This window comes from Pteronotus mesoamericanus, unplaced genomic scaffold, assembly GCF_021234165.1.
Source record: "Pteronotus mesoamericanus isolate MK-2021 breed Mesoamerican mustached bat unplaced genomic scaffold, CSHL_Meso_final contig_52, whole genome shotgun sequence".
In the NCBI taxonomy this organism is placed as follows: Eukaryota; Metazoa; Chordata; class Mammalia; order Chiroptera; family Mormoopidae; genus Pteronotus; species Pteronotus mesoamericanus.
Window position 1 is genome coordinate 13720976 of NW_026555189.1, and position 19461 is coordinate 13740436.

At 47.4% G+C, this 19461-nt stretch overlaps 1 protein-coding gene across 3 annotated transcripts in view; it reads left to right on the forward strand.

The window, feature by feature from the left end:
* TK2 (thymidine kinase 2) overlaps positions 1 to 19461 on the forward strand; it is a 72260-nt gene that overhangs the window by 39074 nt on the left and 13725 nt on the right. The window contains exons 1-6 of one of the 3 annotated variants that reach the window (XM_054579352.1): positions 4087 to 4256; positions 5211 to 5248; positions 9000 to 9074; positions 12556 to 12609; positions 14375 to 14464; positions 16465 to 16538. In XM_054579352.1, coding sequence (XP_054435327.1) covers positions 4142 to 4256; positions 5211 to 5248; positions 9000 to 9074; positions 12556 to 12609; positions 14375 to 14464; positions 16465 to 16538 — 446 coding nt within the window. In that variant the 5' untranslated portion in view covers positions 4087 to 4141. Of the gene's footprint in view, positions 1 to 208; positions 264 to 4086; positions 4257 to 5210; positions 5249 to 8999; positions 9075 to 12555; positions 12610 to 14374; positions 14465 to 16464; positions 16539 to 19461 lie in introns of those variants that run through there. The other 2 variants (XM_054579353.1, XM_054579355.1) reach the window with 2 other exon arrangements.

Sequence of the window (19461 nt, forward strand, 5' to 3'; positions counted from 1 at the left end):
GCTGGTGTCCCTCAGAGGGCCGCTGGAGTTGGTAGCGCCCCCCCCCCCCCCCCCCCCCGCGTCTGTTTGCACCGCTCCAACCCGCCCTGCCAGGCCAAAGACAACTGCTCCCCAGCTCTCCACCGTAACCTTCCCCTCCGAAAGCGCTCCAGGAATGGCTGTCCTGCCACCCCCGACTCTGGACACCTCAAATGCTGCCTGCTTGGTTACTCTGCCTGGAGTAGCCACCATCACTCTCTCCTCATAGCATTTATCACTAGCTGGTATGTACATACCTTAAGAATATAAATTGCACAAGAACAGGGACTCACCAGTGTGCTGCTCTCCCTGCAGTGTCCCCAGGGTCTGGCGCATGGTAGATACAGAATATGTGTAGTCTGAACTAATGGCTTGGGCCTCATACCCTACCCTTGCCCTTAGCGGATCACGGTCAGGGTTTGTGAGCCTGTTTGTTCTGCGTATTTGTATTGTGGCCTCCCAACACTGGTGCGTATTCTTCCATAGAACAGCCTGTGGCCCTTCAGGTACTCAGTTCAATTCGTGTTTTTCCCTAGGGCTCCTATGAAGCCATAGCCACCATCTTGGAGCCTTTCTTTTTAGGGATGTGAAGTATATGTGGCTTCTTTTATTTTTTATTTATTTTATTTTATTTTTATTCTCGCCCTAGGACATTTTTTAAAATTACTTTTAGAGAGAGAGGGAGAGACAGAAACATGGATTGGTAGCCTCCCATATGCTCCCAGCCTGGGATTGTAGGCACCCTGAGCGGAAATCGAACCCACAGCTCTTCGGATTATAGACCCATGCTCCAACCAACTGAGCCGCACCACCCAGAGCATATGGCTCCTCTTTTGTGATTTAAATTCCATCTTGGATAATTTGGCCATCACCCCCTGCCATTCAGACCTCTTGTATCCTGCCCATCTCAGCTTCAGTCCGTTTCATTCAGTCAAATCCGATCAGCAGGTCCCTCCAATAGCCTCATCTCAAATCACTTGCAGAAATTTTTGAACTTTATCCTGAAGTTTGGTCATGGAGGGCACAGACCTGCCATGTGATAGGTCTGTGGCAGACATTACAGGAAACACAAGGCAGGCTTGCAGGTCAGGTAACAGGTTACAGAGACTGAGTGACCCCTCTCGCAAATAACTTCCTTTTCTGTGCCCACCAGGTGACTTATAGCATCTTGCCGTCCTTGGGAGAGCTGGGAAACCCCTCCACCCAAGCTCTGGGGCAGGCACGCACATGCAGTCACTGTTCCTTACTTCAGTAGCTTATGTTATGGGACCTGGGCTTCATCTACCTCACACCTGGGCTAATTTTTTGCTACCTGACTATGGATGGGTTTTACAGGCTTCCTCCCCACCCTCTATTTGTCTGTCCAATATTAAAAAGTTTAGGAGTTTATCTGAGCCCTGACCAGTGTGGCTCAGTTGGTTGGGGGCCCTCCCACAAATCAAGGGTCACTGGTTCCATTCCCAATCATGGCATGGGCCTGGGTTGGGGGCCATCCCCAGTGGGGGCGCGAGTGAGAGGCAACCAATCAATGTGCTTCTCTCACACATTGATGTTTCTCTCCCTTCCCTTTTGCTAAAAATAAATAAAATCTTTTTAAAAAAATGTTTTAAAATCTTTAAAATCTATTTGAATTGGGCAGCATCCAGTGTAGCAGGTAGAAGGGAGCTCCTCGGATTTGTACACAATGGAAGACTTACAGGCAGAAGGGAGCAGGAACAAGGAAGTTACACGAGGCAAAAAAAAAAAAAAAAAAAAAAAAAAAAGCCAGCTGGTTATTGTAAGGCTCCTTTCCTTTAGGGGATGACATAGGTCTATCAGATTTCATTTCTGGGAGAGCCAGAAGCATAATTAAGCTAAGTCTTGGTTTGATGATGTGGGGCTTAGCATAAGCGATTCCAGTTTGTGCCTGTTGTCTTGCTTTTGTTTTATTGACATATAATATCCTATTAATTTCAGGTGTATTTCATAGTGATTTGATATTTATATGTATTATGAAATCATCCCCATGATAAAAGTCTAGTTACCATCTGTTACCATACAAAGTTATTACAGTATTTTTGACAACATTCCCTATGCTACATTCCATCCCCATGACTTGTCTATTTTATAACTGGAAGTTTGTATGTCTTCTTCCCCTTCACCTGTTTCATCTGTCCCTCTCCCCCAACTCCTTTCCCCTCTGGTAAGCACCTGCTTGTTTGTTGTGTCTGTGAGTCTGTTTGTGTTTTGTTTGTTCATTTATTTTATATTCCACCTGTAAGTGAAATATATTGCATTTGTCTTTCTGTGTCCAACTTACTTCACTTAGCGTAATACCCTCTAGGTCCATTCATGCTCTCACCAATGACAAGATTTAATTCTTTTTTACAGTTGAGTAATATTCGTGTGTGTGTGTGTGTGTGTGTGTATAAAATCTTTTTACCATCGATTGTTGATGGACACGTAGGTTGCTTTCATATCTTTGCTATTGTAAATAATGCTGCAATGAACATAGCAGTGCATATAACTTTTCAAATTAGTGTTTTTTCATGTAAATACCCAGAAGTGGATTGCTGCATCATATGGTAGTTCTATTTTTAATTTTTTGAAGAACTTTTATATGGTTTTCCATAGTGGCTGCATCATTTTACATTCCCACCAGCAATGTACAAGGGTTTCCTTTCTTTCACATCCTCACCAATGCTTATTATTTCTTGTGTTTTTGATAATAGGCCATTCTGACAGGTGCAAAGTGATATCTCCTTGTGGTTTTGATTTATATTTCCTTGGTTATCAATAATGTTCAGCTTCTTTTCATGTGCCCCTTAGCCATTTGTAGCTCTTCTTTGGAAAAATATCTATTCAATTACTCTGACCATTTTTTAATCAGGTTGTTTATTTTTTGATAGTAAGTTGTACACATTCTTCATATTTTTTGGATACTAAACCATTATTGTATGTATAATTTGCAAACATCTTCTCCCATTCCATAGGCTGCCTTTCGTTTTGTTGATGGTTTCCTTCACTGTGCAAAATCATTTAAATTTGATGTAATTCCATTTGTTTATTTTTCCTTTTGTTGCCCTTATCTGTGGCAACTGGTTTAATATTTCCAAGAGAGATGTCAAAGAGGTTACTGCTTATATTTTCTTCTAGGTGTTTTATGGTTTCAGGTCTTACATTCAAATCTTTAATTCATTTTGAATTTATTTTTGTATATGGTGTAAGATAGTCAATGTCATTCTTTTGCATGTAAATGTTCAATTTTCCCAGCACCATTTACTGGAGAGACTGTCTTTCCCCAATTTTACATTCTTGCCGTATTTGACATAGAGTAACTGACCATATATGCATCGGTTATTTCTGGGCTCTTTATTCTATTCCATTGATCTATGGGTCTGTTTTCATGCCAGTATCATACTGTTTGAATTACTGTAGCTTTGTAGTATATAGTTTGAAATCAGGGAGCTATTTGGAATTTTTTGTAGTTCCATACAAATTTTAGGATTCTTTGTTGTAGTCTTGTTTTTTAACACCTTCCTGAGGGATCTAGTGCATTTACAGCTCAGAATCTGGATATGTCAAAGTTAAGAGGAGTGAACACAGGCTGTGAAGCAAGGTAGATGGGCTTGAATTCCACCACCACTACATAATGAACGCTTCTGATCATTTAAACAACTTGCCTAAGTTTCTGATGATCAGCCCAGCTCAGAGAACGGGAGTGACAATATCTGTTCTTGGGAAGAATAAATGACAGGGTGAGTATGTGCCACGTGCCTAGCTAGAACAGGTGCTCAATTAAGTAATCTCCAATAATTACTAACCAGTCAGTTGCTGGCATTATTGGCCATCCATCCTCCAGTCTTGCCAAGTCATGGGTTCCTTCTGCCAGCTCCCAGTTACCGGGAAAATTTCCTGGCTGCAAACAGCGAACCCCTCGTCTGGAATTATTTTCTTTCTTTGGGATGGAGTGAAATGCAACCGGGTCTCTTTAAGAGCCAGGCCCCAGTAGGCGTCCAGCCGAAGCCGACGCGGGAATGGAGGCGGGGCGTAGAAGCTGGCCAGGCACAGCGGGCGGTTCTACTGAGTCGCGCTGACTCGCACAGGAAGGAGGGACGGACCCGCCGGATCTGTCTGCGGGGCCATGCTTCTAAGGCCGCTGCGGAGCTGGGCTGCCCGGAGACTGTGCCGGGAGGGTTTCGGGAGCCCCGCCTGGGGCCGCAGAATGAGCGGGGCGCCACGCGGGGCCTGGCCTCAGGGTAACGTGTCTCTGGGTACCGCCTTGCTGGCGACCGGATATGGCTCACTTTTCAGCGTTCAGCTGCATCCGCCCTACTTCCCTCCCTGGGCTCCTCGGACAGGCCAGAACCCGAAGCTCCTCCTCGGAGGCGTAGGGTATTACTCCTGGTGGCTGCGGGGAGGGGTGGGGACGGCCACAGGCGCGCACCCCAAATACAATCCGGCAGCGAGCCAGTGAGGCCCTGGGGCTCCGGGCCGTCACTTGTTCGGAGTTAGGAAGCCCTCTAAACAGCAGAAAGAACCCCACTCCTCATGCGCGGGGACTGCTCCGGTCCCCAGTCCATCTCTTGGTATGATTCCTTTGGCCTTGGAGGAGATGGAGGCTGGGAGCTGCAGATAAACAGCCCCCAGCGAGTGGTGGGGAGTTGAGGCTGGATGCTCTACCTCTCCCATAGCTGGTGGAGGCCCTCCCCTCCAGAAACAGGAATCACTGTTACAGCCACGTTCTTGGGCCTCGGGCAGTTGGGTGGGACTCGCTCTCAGCCTTGGGCCTAGAGGAGAAACCTGAGTCCTGAGCCAAAACGCATGACCACCGCCAGCTCTTACCCTTGAGCTGAGAGTGGACACCACTTCGTGTTTTTTACTTGCTGGATCATAGATATGAAATGTGTGGAGGATGGAAAGTATAACATACTATGTGTGAAAAAGCTGAGCACAGCGGAGGCCCAGTTGTGCCAACAGGACGCAGGCAGCAGTTGCACAGCGTCACACAAAGGCAGACCGACAGCTGAAGTGGGTTAGTCTCTCTCTGGCCCACTCCCTGGTGTCAATGGAAGGTCCCAGGTGTCAATGGAAAACAGTTTTAGGTCAAGGAGAGAGCGTAAAAATTACTGTTTTTGTGGTGGTTTAGCAAATCAGGACACAGAAGAGTGATTCATTTAAAACTGAGTTTAAATATAGATTTTCTTTTGTAGATAAAGATAAAGAAAATGAAAAAGAGAAAAAGTCAGTGGTAAGTCCCTTTTTTCTGTGCTCTTTCCATATAGAAAAAATTTTTTTCCAGGAGGGGAGTAAAGGACTATTCACATAGTAAAAAAAAAACACCAACCCCCCCCCCCCCAAAACAACCCAGAAATACCAGAGGATCTCCAGGGAAAGGGAGTTCTCTCTCCCTCCTTGGGCTTCAGACCCGCCCCGCCCCGCCCCGCCCCGGGCCATGCGATATCTTTTATAATGGACTATTATTCACCCATTCAGAATCATGTTTTTGAAAAATAATTAATGACCTGGAAAGATACTCATTATGTAAGATTAAAAAAAAATAACCCAAGGATGAAAACATATGAAGCATGATTCAAATGAAATAATATATAAACTTTCTGCAGGAAAAAAACAGGAAAGAACTATTACAGACTGTTGCAGAAATTCTTAGTCTGGTAAAGGGAAAATTGGGGAGTATTAACAGTGGGTTGGAATGAGAGGGGGAGAATTTTGGGGGTGAGGAGTCTTCCCTTAGTTCTTTGAATGTTAAAGGAAATCAAACGGGTTTTTTTTTTTTAATAGCTGTATTGAGTTTAATTTAAATACTCCCAAATTCACTCATTTTAAGTGTATAATTGAGTGAATTTTAGTAAATTTGCAGAGTTGTGCAACATCACCACAGTCTAATTTTAGAACATTTCTATCACTAGGAAAAGAAGCCTCTCCTGCCCATTTGCAGTCACTCCCCCACCCACCGCTAATGTACTTCCTGTCCTTAGATTTGCCTTTTCTGAACATTTCCTATAAGATGGAATTCTATAGCATTTGGTCTTTTGGGTCTAGCTTCTTTCACTCAGCGTGTTTTTGAGATGCATGCACATTGTAGCATGTATTAGTACTTCATTCCTTTTCATTGCCAAATAGTATTTCATTGTGTGGATGTACCACACTTTGTCTCTTTACCAGTTGTTGGACATTTGGGCAAGTTTCCTTTTTACTGAATATACTCAGGGTCTTTAATTGGACAATATATATACAGGGTCTGACGAAAGTAAGGCCTGCTTGAGTATGGTTGGTAGGGTAATGATATGGGTGCAATAGTTTATAGTTTTAATTTGAACATTTCACCTAAAATGTCATATGGTGTGCTTGAGTATGATATTGTTACGTTACAGAATTACACGCTTATGATTTTATAATAAAAAATTCTGTAATAAAAAAGGGGAGCTCTTTGTACCAGACCCTGTACATTTTGGTTCTTGTGGAGCTTTGGAGCCCGGGTCTGTTTGCGTCTGGAAAGCTTGGTTCTGATTGAACATCTGAATGGTGTTTATCTCTGGAATTGTGAGTGATTTTTATTTTTCTCTTTTCTCCCTACTATGAGAATGCTTAACTTTTATTTTCAGGAAAAATTAAATAATGTTTTTTAAAAATAAGTCTAGGTCATGCATCGCAGTGTTAAGTATAGTCCCAGGAAGTTGAAATCAAAGTCTAATAGACGAGGAAAGTAGAAGTAAACATTGGCACATCACAGAGAGGGGGCCCAGGCTGGCCCCATGCTCCCACAGCGTGGTAAACTTCTTTTTTTGTAACCTATTACTTCCTTCCCATCTTCACACTGGTGTGCTTCGTGGGTGCTGGGACTGGCTCCTGAGTCCACAGTGCTTGGCACATAATAGGCCTTCAATGAGCAGTTGAAAGACTCTCAAAGATGTGGAACGTGTCTAGAAAATGATACTTGTCTGAAACATGCTGAAATGTAATGATGTTTATCTCTGAGTAGTGGAGTATAGGTACTTTCTACTTTATGAAATTTTTTCTATGGGCATGCACTCCGCTTATAATATTTTTAGATATTACTTTTAAGAAAAATTAAAGACTTCCTTCACTTGGCTCCTCTTTTTCTCCTCTATGACAAGGGAACCTTTTGAGATTCTTCATGCTTTGCCTGCTCTACTGGGAAAACCAGTTATTAATCAAAGGCCTTAGATTTATCAACTTTTAGGATTTCATGGTGGGAATTGGACCAAGTATTTTTCAAAGAAGTTCTCATCTGAACAAAATGTTTCTTGTAGTTAACAGAAAAGAAACAAAGCCTGTGCAGAATGATGTTTGAGTGAGCTCTTTTTAAATAGTTAGGAAAAAGAGTTGTTTCCTTGAAAGAAAAACAATGAAAAATCAAATCTGCTAGTGCCCTAATGAGATTCTCCCTTTCGTGCCCTCCCTTGGGTTCATTTTATAGTCTCGAGTTCCAAAAGAGTGAGCTGGCAGGGAGCTGGGATTGGAGGTGGCCTGGCATCTGTTGGAAGTGTGGTTATCCAGCTCTCCTGGGTACCTGTTACGGTCAAGGCAGGAGGAAACCTTCACAGCCAACGGACAGAGTTTATAGGAGGCGGGGCAAGCTGTGACCTCATGTTTTATGTAGGGTGTGACTGAGGCTCCACTGGGGTCATGAGAAGAGGTCTGCCCTGCCTGCGTGTGAGTTCCAACTCTTTCTCCTGCTAGGCCTGGTATCTTGGGCAAGTCACCTACGTGGCCCACACCTCTCTGGGTGCCTCCAGTCTGAATGTAAGGGCCACTGTGCAGCAGAATGGGTTCTTCCCTGACTGCGTGTGCCCCCAGGGACATCTCATATGTCTTCTCAAGGGCCAGTTTGTCTTCTTTCTTATGTGGAACGGCCCATTTTCTCTTGTGATCTGCTGGAACCAAAGTGACCAGCATTGCCTGGCGGAGCAGAGCCGTGTCAGGACTGCTGGGCAGCAGGTATGAGGGCCCCAACTCAGAGTCTGATTCGGAGGGTCTGGGTGATCCTCTGGGGCTTCTGAGGCTGGGTGTCTACAGACCAGTGGTGCCCCACCCTTCTGCATGTTGAAGTTACCTGGAAAGCTTTGGGCCTGAGTCCCATCTGAGAGATTGTACTGTAATTGGTCTGGGTTGTGGCTTCCTTGTATAGATTTTTAAAAGCTCCCAGGTGATTCTAGCATATATACTGAAACCTTTTGCCTCAAATACATCCCCTCCAATGAGGTACTTGTAGGAGGACCTTGGTTGTGGTTATAGGTAAATCCCAGGTGGCTCTCTGGGGCCCCTCCCTTCAGGGCAGTCTCTCCCCAGTGCAGTTAGTGTGAGGAGAGTGTCGGTTCAAGCTGTCCTCCCTGCTTTATTCCCTTCTTCAAGCCTCATTTTTCTCTCTGTGGAAGTGTTAGGGCGCACTTTGCAGGTGCCGGTGAGGTCAGATGTGGTAATGGTGTACGTTACCCCTGGGAGGGCCTGGCTTGCAACAAGGTGCTCCACCAGGTCCTTCTCTGCTGCCCCAGTATCTTCCAGTGCAGGACTGAGCACATTTTTCTGCACAAAGGATTGAGTTGTGAGTTAGGTTTTAGAGAACATGTGTGTGTTTTCTAATCTCAAAGCCTTTAGAAGTTAAGAAAGCAGGACTCGTGGGCCTAAAGTCTAATAGTATGAGGGGGTGAGCTAGGGGAGGGCAGAGCTAGGGTAGCTGAGGACGACTCCTGTGGTCTAGGGGTTGACATAGGGTGGGTCTGTCCTGGAGAGCAGTGTCCAGGGCGGGCCCGGAGCCTGCCACTGAAGGGGACGGTCCGTTTGTTTACCACTAACAGTGGGACCTTGGGGGTTTCCTGTGGAGGGATTTTTTGTGTACACATTGAAGTCTAGGACTGAACCCATTGTGCTGTTTACCTGAGCCCCTCTTTAGAAATTCTTCCCTGCTATTCCTGCCAGTGCTTGATTTCTGACTCTAACATGCATTTGTCTTTTGCCAGATCTGTGTTGAGGGCAATATTGCCAGCGGGAAGACGACATGCTTGGAGTTCTTCTCCCACACAGCAGACATTGAGGTACGGCCTCCGCAACAGGTTTGAAGGAGCCTGCGTAAGCTTGACAGAGTAATTTACGGGGGGTGTGGGTCAGCCCTGTCCAGTAGAAATGTAATGCGAGCCACAAATGCAGGCCACACATGGAATGTAAAATTTCTAATAGCATTGCTAAAAAACCCCAAAAGAACATTTTATTTAACATAATATACTCCAGGTATTATCATGTCAACAGGTCATCAATATAAAAATCTTCAATGAGGTATTCTATTCTGTTTTTCATAGTACGTCTTTGAAGTCTACATTGTGTTTTGTGTTTACAGCGTATCTCGATTTGGACTAGTTTTATTTCGACTTTGTAATAGCTCCGTGTGGCTCATGGCCGCTGTATTGGACAGTGCAGGTCCAGAGCTCCTCACAGCCTGCTTAGGGAGAGTTTACATGTGAAAGAAGTCAGCCCGCTGAGGATGGCTGCAGTGTTACGGTGCTATATACACAGCCAGTTAACATAACTTCTAGTGTATCTACAGCCCCGCCACCAAAATTCACCTCATAGATATTTAAGAATAATCTCTACACCAAGACCATCACCTGACCCTTTTGCTTTGTAAATTTTAGGGGTATAATGTTTTCCATTTATGGCCTTTTTTGTTACTGCACATCCTATAATTTCCATACCTTTAGAGCCATTTGCTTTCCCTCTTTCCTGTTTTTACTTGTATTAACATATATATGATTTGATAAAAATGGTTAGCACTGTTTAGCCCTTGTCTTGCTTGTGTTCATGTCCTGCCATGCAGAAAAGAATGAAACATCAGGACGGAGGCTGCCGTCCTCAGAGCGGCTAGTTCCAAGGTCAGCTCTGGGTTGGCCTGTGGCAGCTTAGATTCTGGGAGCTGCCCATTTCCTAACTAATAGGTGTGGCTCCCTGTGTTTGAACTGTGCAAACAGTATGGCTTCTTCTGGACACCTGATTCATTCCAAGGAGTCCGGAATTTTCCTCCGTGTGTCAGAGGCTGCCTGCGTGAGCGAGCCGCAGTGAAAGCCCTGAACCCCCAGGCTTCAGCGCAGCTTCCCTGGCAGACACCACTTCGCACATGTCGTCACAGCTCGCTGCTGGGGGAATCAAGCGTGCCTGTGTGACTCCCTTGGGAAAGGCCCCTTGGAAGCTTGTGCCTGGTGTCCTCCCCACTTCGCTCCATCACCTTTTTGCTTTGCCGATTTTGCTTTGTACCCTCGTACTGTAATAAACCTTAGCTCTGAGTACCATTATATACTGTACGCTCTTAGTCCTCCCAGTGAGTTGCCAAACCTAGGGAGGCGAAGGTCCTGGGGACTCCTGATACACCTGCCTGAGCGGTGTCACTCTGGTTGGCACTTTAGAAGTATAGTTGACCCTTGAACAACATGGGAATTAGGGGTGCTGACCCCATGCCGTCCAAAATTATGTATAACATTTCACAGCCCCAAAACTTGACCTTTGGCGTCTGTGAGGCATTGGTTCCAAGACCTTCCATGGATGCCAAACCTGCAAGATGCTCAATTCCCCTATATAAAATGGCATAGATCATGCATACAGTCAACCCTCCACATCCATAGACTTCCAACCACAGATTGAAAACACTATAGGTATTTATTGGGAAAAAAAAATCTGTGTATTAGTAGACCCACATAGTTCAAACCTGTGTTGTTCAAGGGTCCACTATACTTGTATTCTCACTGAAGACCTTGGAGCCAATGAACAACAAAAATAACAACAGAACTCACAGTTAACATCTAACGAGGATGTTACTGTATGCCAGGCACTGTGTTGAGGCTTCATTATATTATCTAACTGATCTCATCTTTATGAAAGTAGTCCGTATAAGATAGGTACTAGCCCTGGCTGGTGTGGCTCGGTGGATTGAACGCAGACCTGCGAACCAAAGGGTCGCCAGTTCAATTCCCAGTTTAAGGCACATGCCTGGATTGCAGGCCAGGTCCCCAGCAGGGAGCTTGTGAAATGCAACCACACATTGATGTTTTTCTCCCTTCCTTTCTCCCTCCCTTCCCCTCTCCAAAAATAAATAAATAAAATCTTAAAACAAAAAAAAAAGATAGGTGCTATTATTACCTCAGCTGCAGAGGAGGAAACTGAGACTCAGCGAGGTTAAATTACTTGGCTGCACTCACATGGCGAGTGGTGGAGCCAGATCCCAGTCCAGCTGTCTGGCTCCGGGGGCCATGCTCTTGTTTGGTTCTTCTAAGGTGTGAAGATGACCTTTGTTGGAGGAAAACCACGTAGCCTCCCAATCCCAGTTCAGTCTTTCTCACCTCCCCAACTAGGTTATCCTCCCTGGTGTAGGCTCTTCTCTCTTCTCTGCCCCTATTTTATATTAGTTCTCAGGTATGAGAATATATGTTGATTTCTGTGATTATCTGCTTCCTCCAGTTAGTTTAAAGTTCCACGAAGACAGGCCTGGGTGGTTTTGCTCTTGCTATTCTGGGTACGTACCATGGCATCTGGCACAGTGGGTGCTCAATAAATGCTTGTTGAGTGACAGCGTCCACAGATGGAGGGTCAAGGCCTGGTCTGAATGGTGCAGCATATGCCACTCAGGGGACAGGAGCGGAGTGCTGAAGACCCAGAAGAAGGAGAGGAGGGTTGGGAGAGGCAGTGAATGATTCACAGAGGAAGGGGTATTTGAACTGGATTTTGAAGGATGCATAGGAGTTTTCCATGTAATGAAAGTTGATGTGGAATGAATTGAGGTTGGCCTACTGGACAGAAGGAATAACATGAGCAAAGCACAGAAGTGTAAAAAGTTGGGAGAGGTTACGCTTCAAGGGTTTTGTTCATTGCTTTCCTTTGGTCTCATGACCTGTGGTGCCTGCTCACATGCACTTGAAGGCCCCCAGATGGATTAGGGTACTCTCAAAATCTTGGCCCCAGGACACCATTTAAATCCTTTCCAGTACGTACCTGCACAGCTGTGTGGGGAGTGTACTAAGGAAACAGGACTCTTAGGTGTCACTGTGCCCAGTGCAGAGATCAGGAAAGAATGGAGGCAGAGCAAGCTGCCGAGGTGATGGAAGAGTGCCAGGTAGAGAAGCTGGGCTTCAAGCCACAGCCCGAAGTGCCTGAATTAGCTTCTCCCTTGGCTTCTCTCCCCTCCCTGCCCAGCAGGACGCGGTGGCAGCAAGGGCTGGGCTGCAGCACTCAGAGGAGGGATGAGAGAACCTACCTTGCCTTGGGGAACTCCCACGGCAGCCAGAGAGATGGCCTGTGCATAGACTTGTATGGAGGAATGGATAGAATTCTTGTTGGGTCATTTCTGGAAATCACAGGAGGAAGCCATGTTTAGGTGGAATTGTCGCCTCACACAGAGGGTAGCTCAGCCGTTTTGGCTCATCCTGAGTGCCCAAATTTTGATCCTTTCTCCCCCTACCTCCCAAAACACTTAGATGCTTTCATAGAGCTCAGGGTGGAGGAACAGCAGCTCTTTGATGTTTTCTTTCCTTGCAGGTGTTCCCGGAGCCTGTGTCTAAATGGAGAAATGTCCGTGGCCATAATCCTCTTGTGAGTGTGTTGTTTCCTGTGTGAACCGCCAGCTTCCTCCTAAGTGCCTGGGGATGGTGGTGCTGGTGCCTGGGCCTGCCACCTTCCCAGGCATTTCCTCGCTCTTAGCTTGGCTGGAGGAGGAGAGGGAGGGGACAAATGGAAAATGGCAGCACATAGATGTTCCAAGGTCAAGGATCTTGGAGGCTTGCCTGCGCATGTACAGAGCCCAAGAACCTCCTGTCAGTGATCCCATATCTGATTTGGCTCACTGTTGTATGCTGGGACGTAGCACACTGCTGAGCACTTAGTAGGTGCTTGTTCAGTCATTCATTCAACCAATAATTTTTGCCTGCTTCTGCTTTCCTGGCCCTAATATTCCAGTGTGGGGAAGCAGAAGACAATTAAATGTATGATATAGCAGGTAGTGAGTGATTAGAGCTGTGAAGAAATCTAAAGCAGGTAAATAGATACTATTTTAATAAGGCAGAAACTCTCGGAGTCTTTGAATAAAGAATCCCAGAGACAAGAAAAGAATTTTCACCCCTATGCATGTGGGAGAGGATGGAATGCCAGTCTTTCTCCTTGAGCAAAACAGAAAAGCCTCAGAAACATTCTCATTCTCTAGGAAACAGGGAGGAGCCAGGGCTGGAGTATTGAGCAAGACTACTAGAGTTGCATATGTTAGGGGTTGGAGGTGGGGACATTTTACAGGACACAGTTCCAATCCCAGAAGTCTGAGTAGCCTTGATACAAAGAGCATTTCCAAGGACAGTTTTGTAATAAAAAATAGACTTAGATATTTTTACACAATTTTCCACTCCGGACAGAAGATTAAGATTTGTAGTTTTATGAAAGGTTTCAATTCACCATTATCTGAATTGGCTTTCTGATGCAGAAAGATGTTTGTTTCTGCAGCCATCAGACAAGAGGGAGTGTGTCTCATAAACTTTCTGAGATTTTTCTTTTACCCCGAGTTAGGAGCCTGCAGTTTTCAATGCAGAGATGGAGTTTCATTAGCACCAAGAAAAAAAATAAAAAATGTGGAAGAGAGCAGAGTAAGACCATCAGCAAGTGGAATCTGGAGCGTGAAATGTTTTATATCTCCTGGCGGTAGAGGGTGGTGGGGTGGGGCTTCTAGTTCAGACAGGATAGCTGGGGAAGATGTCTCTAATTAGGTGACATTTGAGCAGACAGCTAAACAAAGTGAGGGAGGGAGCAATGCACATACCTGGAGGAAGAGCATTGAGACAGAGGGCACAGCAGATGCAGAGGCCCTGAGGTGCTCGGGGATTTGGGGGACAGTGAGGAGGATTGTGTAGCCGGAAGTTCACTGAGCCAGAGGAAGAATGGTAGGGGACGAGAGAAGATGGAAGTGACCGCCTGGTGCTCTGTGGGCCTTGGTAAGGGCTTTGGATTTCATTTTGAGTGCAGTAGGCGTCACTGGAAGGTTATCAGCAGGGGATTGCCAAGAACTGATTTAGCTTTACTGGGCTTACTTTGGCTGCTGGATAGAGAATAGAATCCAGGGCTCAAGGAACATTTATTGAATGACTGAATGAATGTTCCCTGGCTCCTACTACAGCTGGTACTAGGCTGTCCTATAAGCGCTCCAGTGTCTGTCTCTGCCTACTCCATCTTGAGGGCTCTGTGACCATCCTGGATTTATGTCTGGCCCTAGTTCAGGCCCACATAGGTCTTATGAGATGGCTATCAATGACCAAAATGACCATGGTTCTATAGAAAGAGCACTTTAAAGTAAATCGCTGCGTTTTCTCTTCTGCAGGGTCTGATGTACAATGATGCCAGTCGATGGGGACTCACACTGCAGACGTACGTTCAGCTCACCATGCTGGAGCAGCACACTTGTCCTCAGGTACCTTTCAGATGCTTGGTTTCAACCTTCTTAACATTTTCTTCAAATGAGGGTCATGGGATTGCCAGGAAGGGAACCCTCACAAGGATGCCTCGCTGGGCCTTCGGCGCTGCTTAGCCCTCGCTATCTTGCGCCAAGGTCTCTGTTCCTGCAGCTCTCTGAGGACCCCCACCCACCAGCCCCAGCTAGTCAAGAAATTGCTATGATACCACCGTGACCCTAAGTCTTCATGACCCGACCATGAGTGGGCTCAACACCGTTTAACTCAGTTCTTCTCAAATTGTGGGCCCTGGACAAGGAGCGGCAGCAGCACCTGGGAATTTGTTAGAAATGCACATTTTCCGGCCCCATCCAGGACAAGCTGACTCAGAAATCCTGGAGATGAGGCCCAGCAATCTGTGTCTTATCAGGCTCTCCAGGTGATTTTAACGCATGCTTTATTTGTTCGCATGTTTGAGTCTCACTCTTTCACCTTCACAGGGGCTGGATGTTGATTCAGATTCTTGACAGAAAGAATCTGATTGGCTCAGCTTGGGTCAGGTGCCTAGCCCTTGGCCATTCAGGTTTTGGGAAGATCACAGAGCATTAACTGGCTGCTCTGGCCACTTCCATCAGTGGGGACGTGAATAGGGGCAGAGCCTCTTAGAAGAAAGGCTGGCTGAGGAGCTCCTGATTGGCACTTGCGGTTCAAAATTGTAAGTACAACCCAAGAGACTGGCTTTGGACGCTCTCCAAGAAGGAGATCCCTTACAGCCAGTTACACTGACACAGCCACTTGGCTGGTAGTTTAATCAAGGGTTGAACACTTACAACTATAGCTATCATTCCTCTACAAATCTGTGTCTTAAAAAATGGAAAAAAGATATGAGCAGAACCATATGAATTTCTATCTCCCCAAATGTCAGTTGAAATGATACAGGATAGAGGATTGGAGGTTGGCACCTTTTCCCTTTGCTCACCCTACCTTTCCTGAGCGGGCAGTCACTTGCAAACCTGAAATGTATCTATTATGTCTGAGCAATGGGACATACCATGATGGAGGCAGAGAGAAAGAGAGATGGAGAGATTTGGAAAGATGAGCAGAAAGAGAAGTGGATGGATGGGGAGCTAGCAAAAGATGGGCCGTGGAGAGTAATAAGTAAGGAGAGGATGGAAAAATAGAAGGGCAGATGGATGGACAGATGGACACCCAGGGGGATAGAGAGTCAGGAAATTCCTGGGTTATACATTTGAATCTGCGCCTGATTTGCTGGTGCAGGTCCCATGGGTGCTGTGGGTGCATGGGTACCATGCTGAGTGAGAACAGTGTTTCCCCACTTGGTGTCAAGGGTAAGGCCCCTCCTACTTCCCAGTGGAACACTGTGGACAAACAGAAAGGTCACCTGCGGAGGGCGTGAGCACGCTGCCACAGAGGGGTGATGTCACTGCTGTCCCCTTCCCTCCTGGGCAGAGTCGCCATAGGGCTGCAGTGATCCCTGCACAGCCCTGAGAGAAAGCGGCAAGGCTGGCAGGTCTTGCATCCTTGTGGGGTCCCAGAAGGCCAGACCCCGAGGCACTGATGGCATAGTCCCCGTAAAGCCATTTGAACCCCAGTCCTCTCCGGGCTCTACCATGGACGTTCAGATCCCTCTGCGTAAGCAGGGTCACCCTATTGAGATCTGTAGTAATCGCCGTCCTTAGCACTTGACACCGCTTTGCTGGACAGCACCTGGCAGTTTTTCTAGCACTTCCCCAAACCCACAATCCAGGTGAGGTTCGCCGCTCCTGCAGAAGAGGCGGCTGCTGCTGCTGAGCACCCAGCCCCCGCACTGCGGCACTGGCCACTGGCCACCGAGCTTCAGGGTGTGGTAGGTGTCCAGGCTGAAGGAGATCACAGCTGAGCCTCACGGCAGCCTCGGGTGAGGTTCTTGTGTTCAAGCACAGACCGTAGACAGGCCTTCAAACCTTCCCGACCCCCTCCTCTTTCCCTGCGTTAGTGAATCCTTTTTGTTTTCTTTTAGACATCACGTGTACGGTTGATGGAGCGGTCAATTCACAGCGCAAGATACATTTTTGTAGAAAACCTGTATAGAAGGTACCATAGCTTGCACAATTGATATTTTGCTACTTTTTTCAAAATGAAATTGGAACTTGTATATCCAAATGACAGATACGGGCACCTATTGAGTTATGTCGGTTATCTGTTGCTACACTCATGCTGTGTAACAACCACAAAACCTCAGCGGCAGATAGCTCTCTGCACTGATTCCTCCGTCATGTAGGTTGGTTGGCCAGGCGGCTCTGTGGTCCTTGGTTGGGCTCCACGATGTGTCTGGGGTTGGCCGTCTAGGGTGACAAGGGTGACGAGGTAGCTCAGTTCTCTTTCTCTTGCCTGTCATCCTTCTTCTGGGACCAGCAGGCTGACCTGGGCATTCACTTCTCAGGGTGATGGTGGGAGGCAGCAGCACCAGCGGAAACACAGGGTTGTTTCTTCAGGACCTCGGCTTCACATTCCCTAGCATCCTGTTGGCCGAAAGCCAACCCAGTCTGAGAGGTGGGAGGGCTCTGGTGGGCTACAGGCCAAAGTAGGAGGATAGAGGGAAACGAAGATTTGGAGGGACTAGACCAACCAATGTAGCACAGTGTGCATGATATTTGTTGTGGTTTCACTCAAAACAGTCTTTTGCCCTCATGGGAGCAGACTCTGTCTTACTGACATAGTTGGAGGGGATGTGGTGGCCCCCAGTGCTGAGGCCTGAAAGGCGTAGGGCCCTCCATTCCTGTGCTCACTTGGCTGCTAATTTTTAGGGTCTTGGGGAAATGGGCTACAGGCTGAGGCTTTGGCTTCTTCCATGCCCGTCCTTCTTGGTAGCTGTGCCTGGTCCCCTTCTCCTTGCCAGCCCCTGCATTACTGCTTTTTCCTCCTTTCAGCTTTGGGATGCTGCTGTCTCTCCCTTGCAGAGCTGGTTCTGATACCTGCCTTCCACTCCCTAGGTGCTGGCTCCCCATTCCTGCTCATTTGCAGCTGCCATTCTAAATGTCATCTCTCCTGACCCTCCCCAACCACCCTGTCTAGGTAGCGCAAGCCCCTTGTTATTCTTAATTGCTACTCTCTGTTGATTAAACAATATGAAATTCTTAATATTTGACCAGTTTGGCCTGCAAAAGTGGCAGTTTCGTGTGGATTAACTTAGTATATGTCTACTTGTTTAATTGTCTATTGAATGTCCCCCACCCCACTGGCCCATAAGCCCCTTGAGAACATGGACTGCGTCTGGTTTACGTGCCTAGCTGGGACCCAGCACAGAGCTGGCACCTGGCTGATATTTGTTAACTACTGTTTTGTTGGGTGATAAGACCTACGGCTGTTCTTTGGCCTCCAGCCTCTGGGCCAACCTCTTTTGTACCCTTTCCCTTGAGGATCCACAGAAAGGCTTCTCCCATGGGTCCTGAGCTTCCATGGAGCATGCACTTGAGCCTTGTGGCTCTAGGACAAAAGGCACTCCCCCCCTGCCCCCCCGCCCCCCGCAATCTGAGCGTTCTAGCCATGCTCTCGCTTCAGGGACAGCAACCAGGGCAAATCCTGACTGTAGCTTCGTCCTCTGACCTCACATTTCTCTTGAGGGCTCTGCCCGCCCAACAGGCAGTGTTCCTGGTGCAGGCATCCCCTCCTCCCCCGGCTGCCTGGGTTGCCAGCGGGGCTGAGCTGTCTGTCCGCTGCTCAGTTTCCGCAGCCGTTGCCCTCCTCTGCTCTCTGCTCATTCGTGCCCCTGCCAGAGGGCAGGCAGGCAGGAGACAGGATTTACTGCCGGATGAAAGCGTGGCCCCAGGAGCAGACCCTGGGCAGCAGGGTGCGAGTCCCTGGGACCCTCGTGAAGCTGGGTTGCCTCTGTCTTCTCGTCACAGTCAGCTTGGCGGGGTCTGTATGGCAGCTCATGGCTCTTTGTGAAGAGGGTGAGCTGGAATGGGTGACTAGGGGTCAAGGGGAGGGAGTGCGGTGTGGAGTTGGGGGGACCTGGGTTTCATCCTGGCTCTGGAATTTGCTCTCTGGGAGCTTGACAGTATCTCACAAAGAGCTCATCTTGTCTGTAATTCCTGTCATCCATCTCTGGAGGAGAGACGGAAGCAGTTGCCTGGTTTCGGTCCTGTGACCATTATATACAGGTCCTTGGTCCTCATGAAATTTGCCAGTTAAGCACCCCACCCCATAGGTTGCCCAGTGCCTGGTGCATTTCCCCAGGAGTCCCTTATCTTTGCTTATCACAGGGTCAGTTTTAGCTGATGTCCATGGGCTTCAGTTACGCACACTCAGTTCTTCATTACGATGCTTCTGATGGTGGATCTGTATTTCCTGATCTAAGTGGCCATGGTCCAGATCACATGGGCCTTGCCCTGGGCTTTTTTGTGGGTAGTGTAGGGAAAGGCTGTAGCTTTTAATCTTCTTCTTCTCCTTCTTCTCCTTCTTCTCCTCCCCCTCCTCCTCCTCCTCCTCTTCCTCTTCTTACTCCTCCTTCTTCTAAGATTTTATTATTTATTTTTAGAGAGAGGAGAAGGGAGGGAGAAAGAGAGAGAGACATCAATGTGTGGTTGCCTCTTAAGTCCCCCCTACTGGGGACCTGGCCCAAACCCAGGCATGTGCCCTGACTGGGAATTGGAATGGGAGACCCTTTGGTTTGCAGGCCGACGCTCAGTCCACTGAGCCACTCCAGCCTGGGCTGATGTTCTTTCCTGTCCTGGTAATTCCATGCGTATCTGTTCTCCCCCGACCCTCACAGAAAGCCTGGCATCAGTGGTTAGGATTTGCATGGGATAAAGAACCGTGGAAGAAATGTACATCTCACAAGCTCTTGCACCCTTGGCTTGGAATCTGGGGCAGGGGGGCGGGGTGGGCCCTGGATGGAAGAGAGGAAGGCAGGCCTGGCCTTGCTGTCTACAGCTGTAGACTGGGGTGCCCAGGAAAGCCCACATACTGGAAATCTGCCTCCCCCAAAGCTGAATTTCTTGAAGGGCGGTCTTGC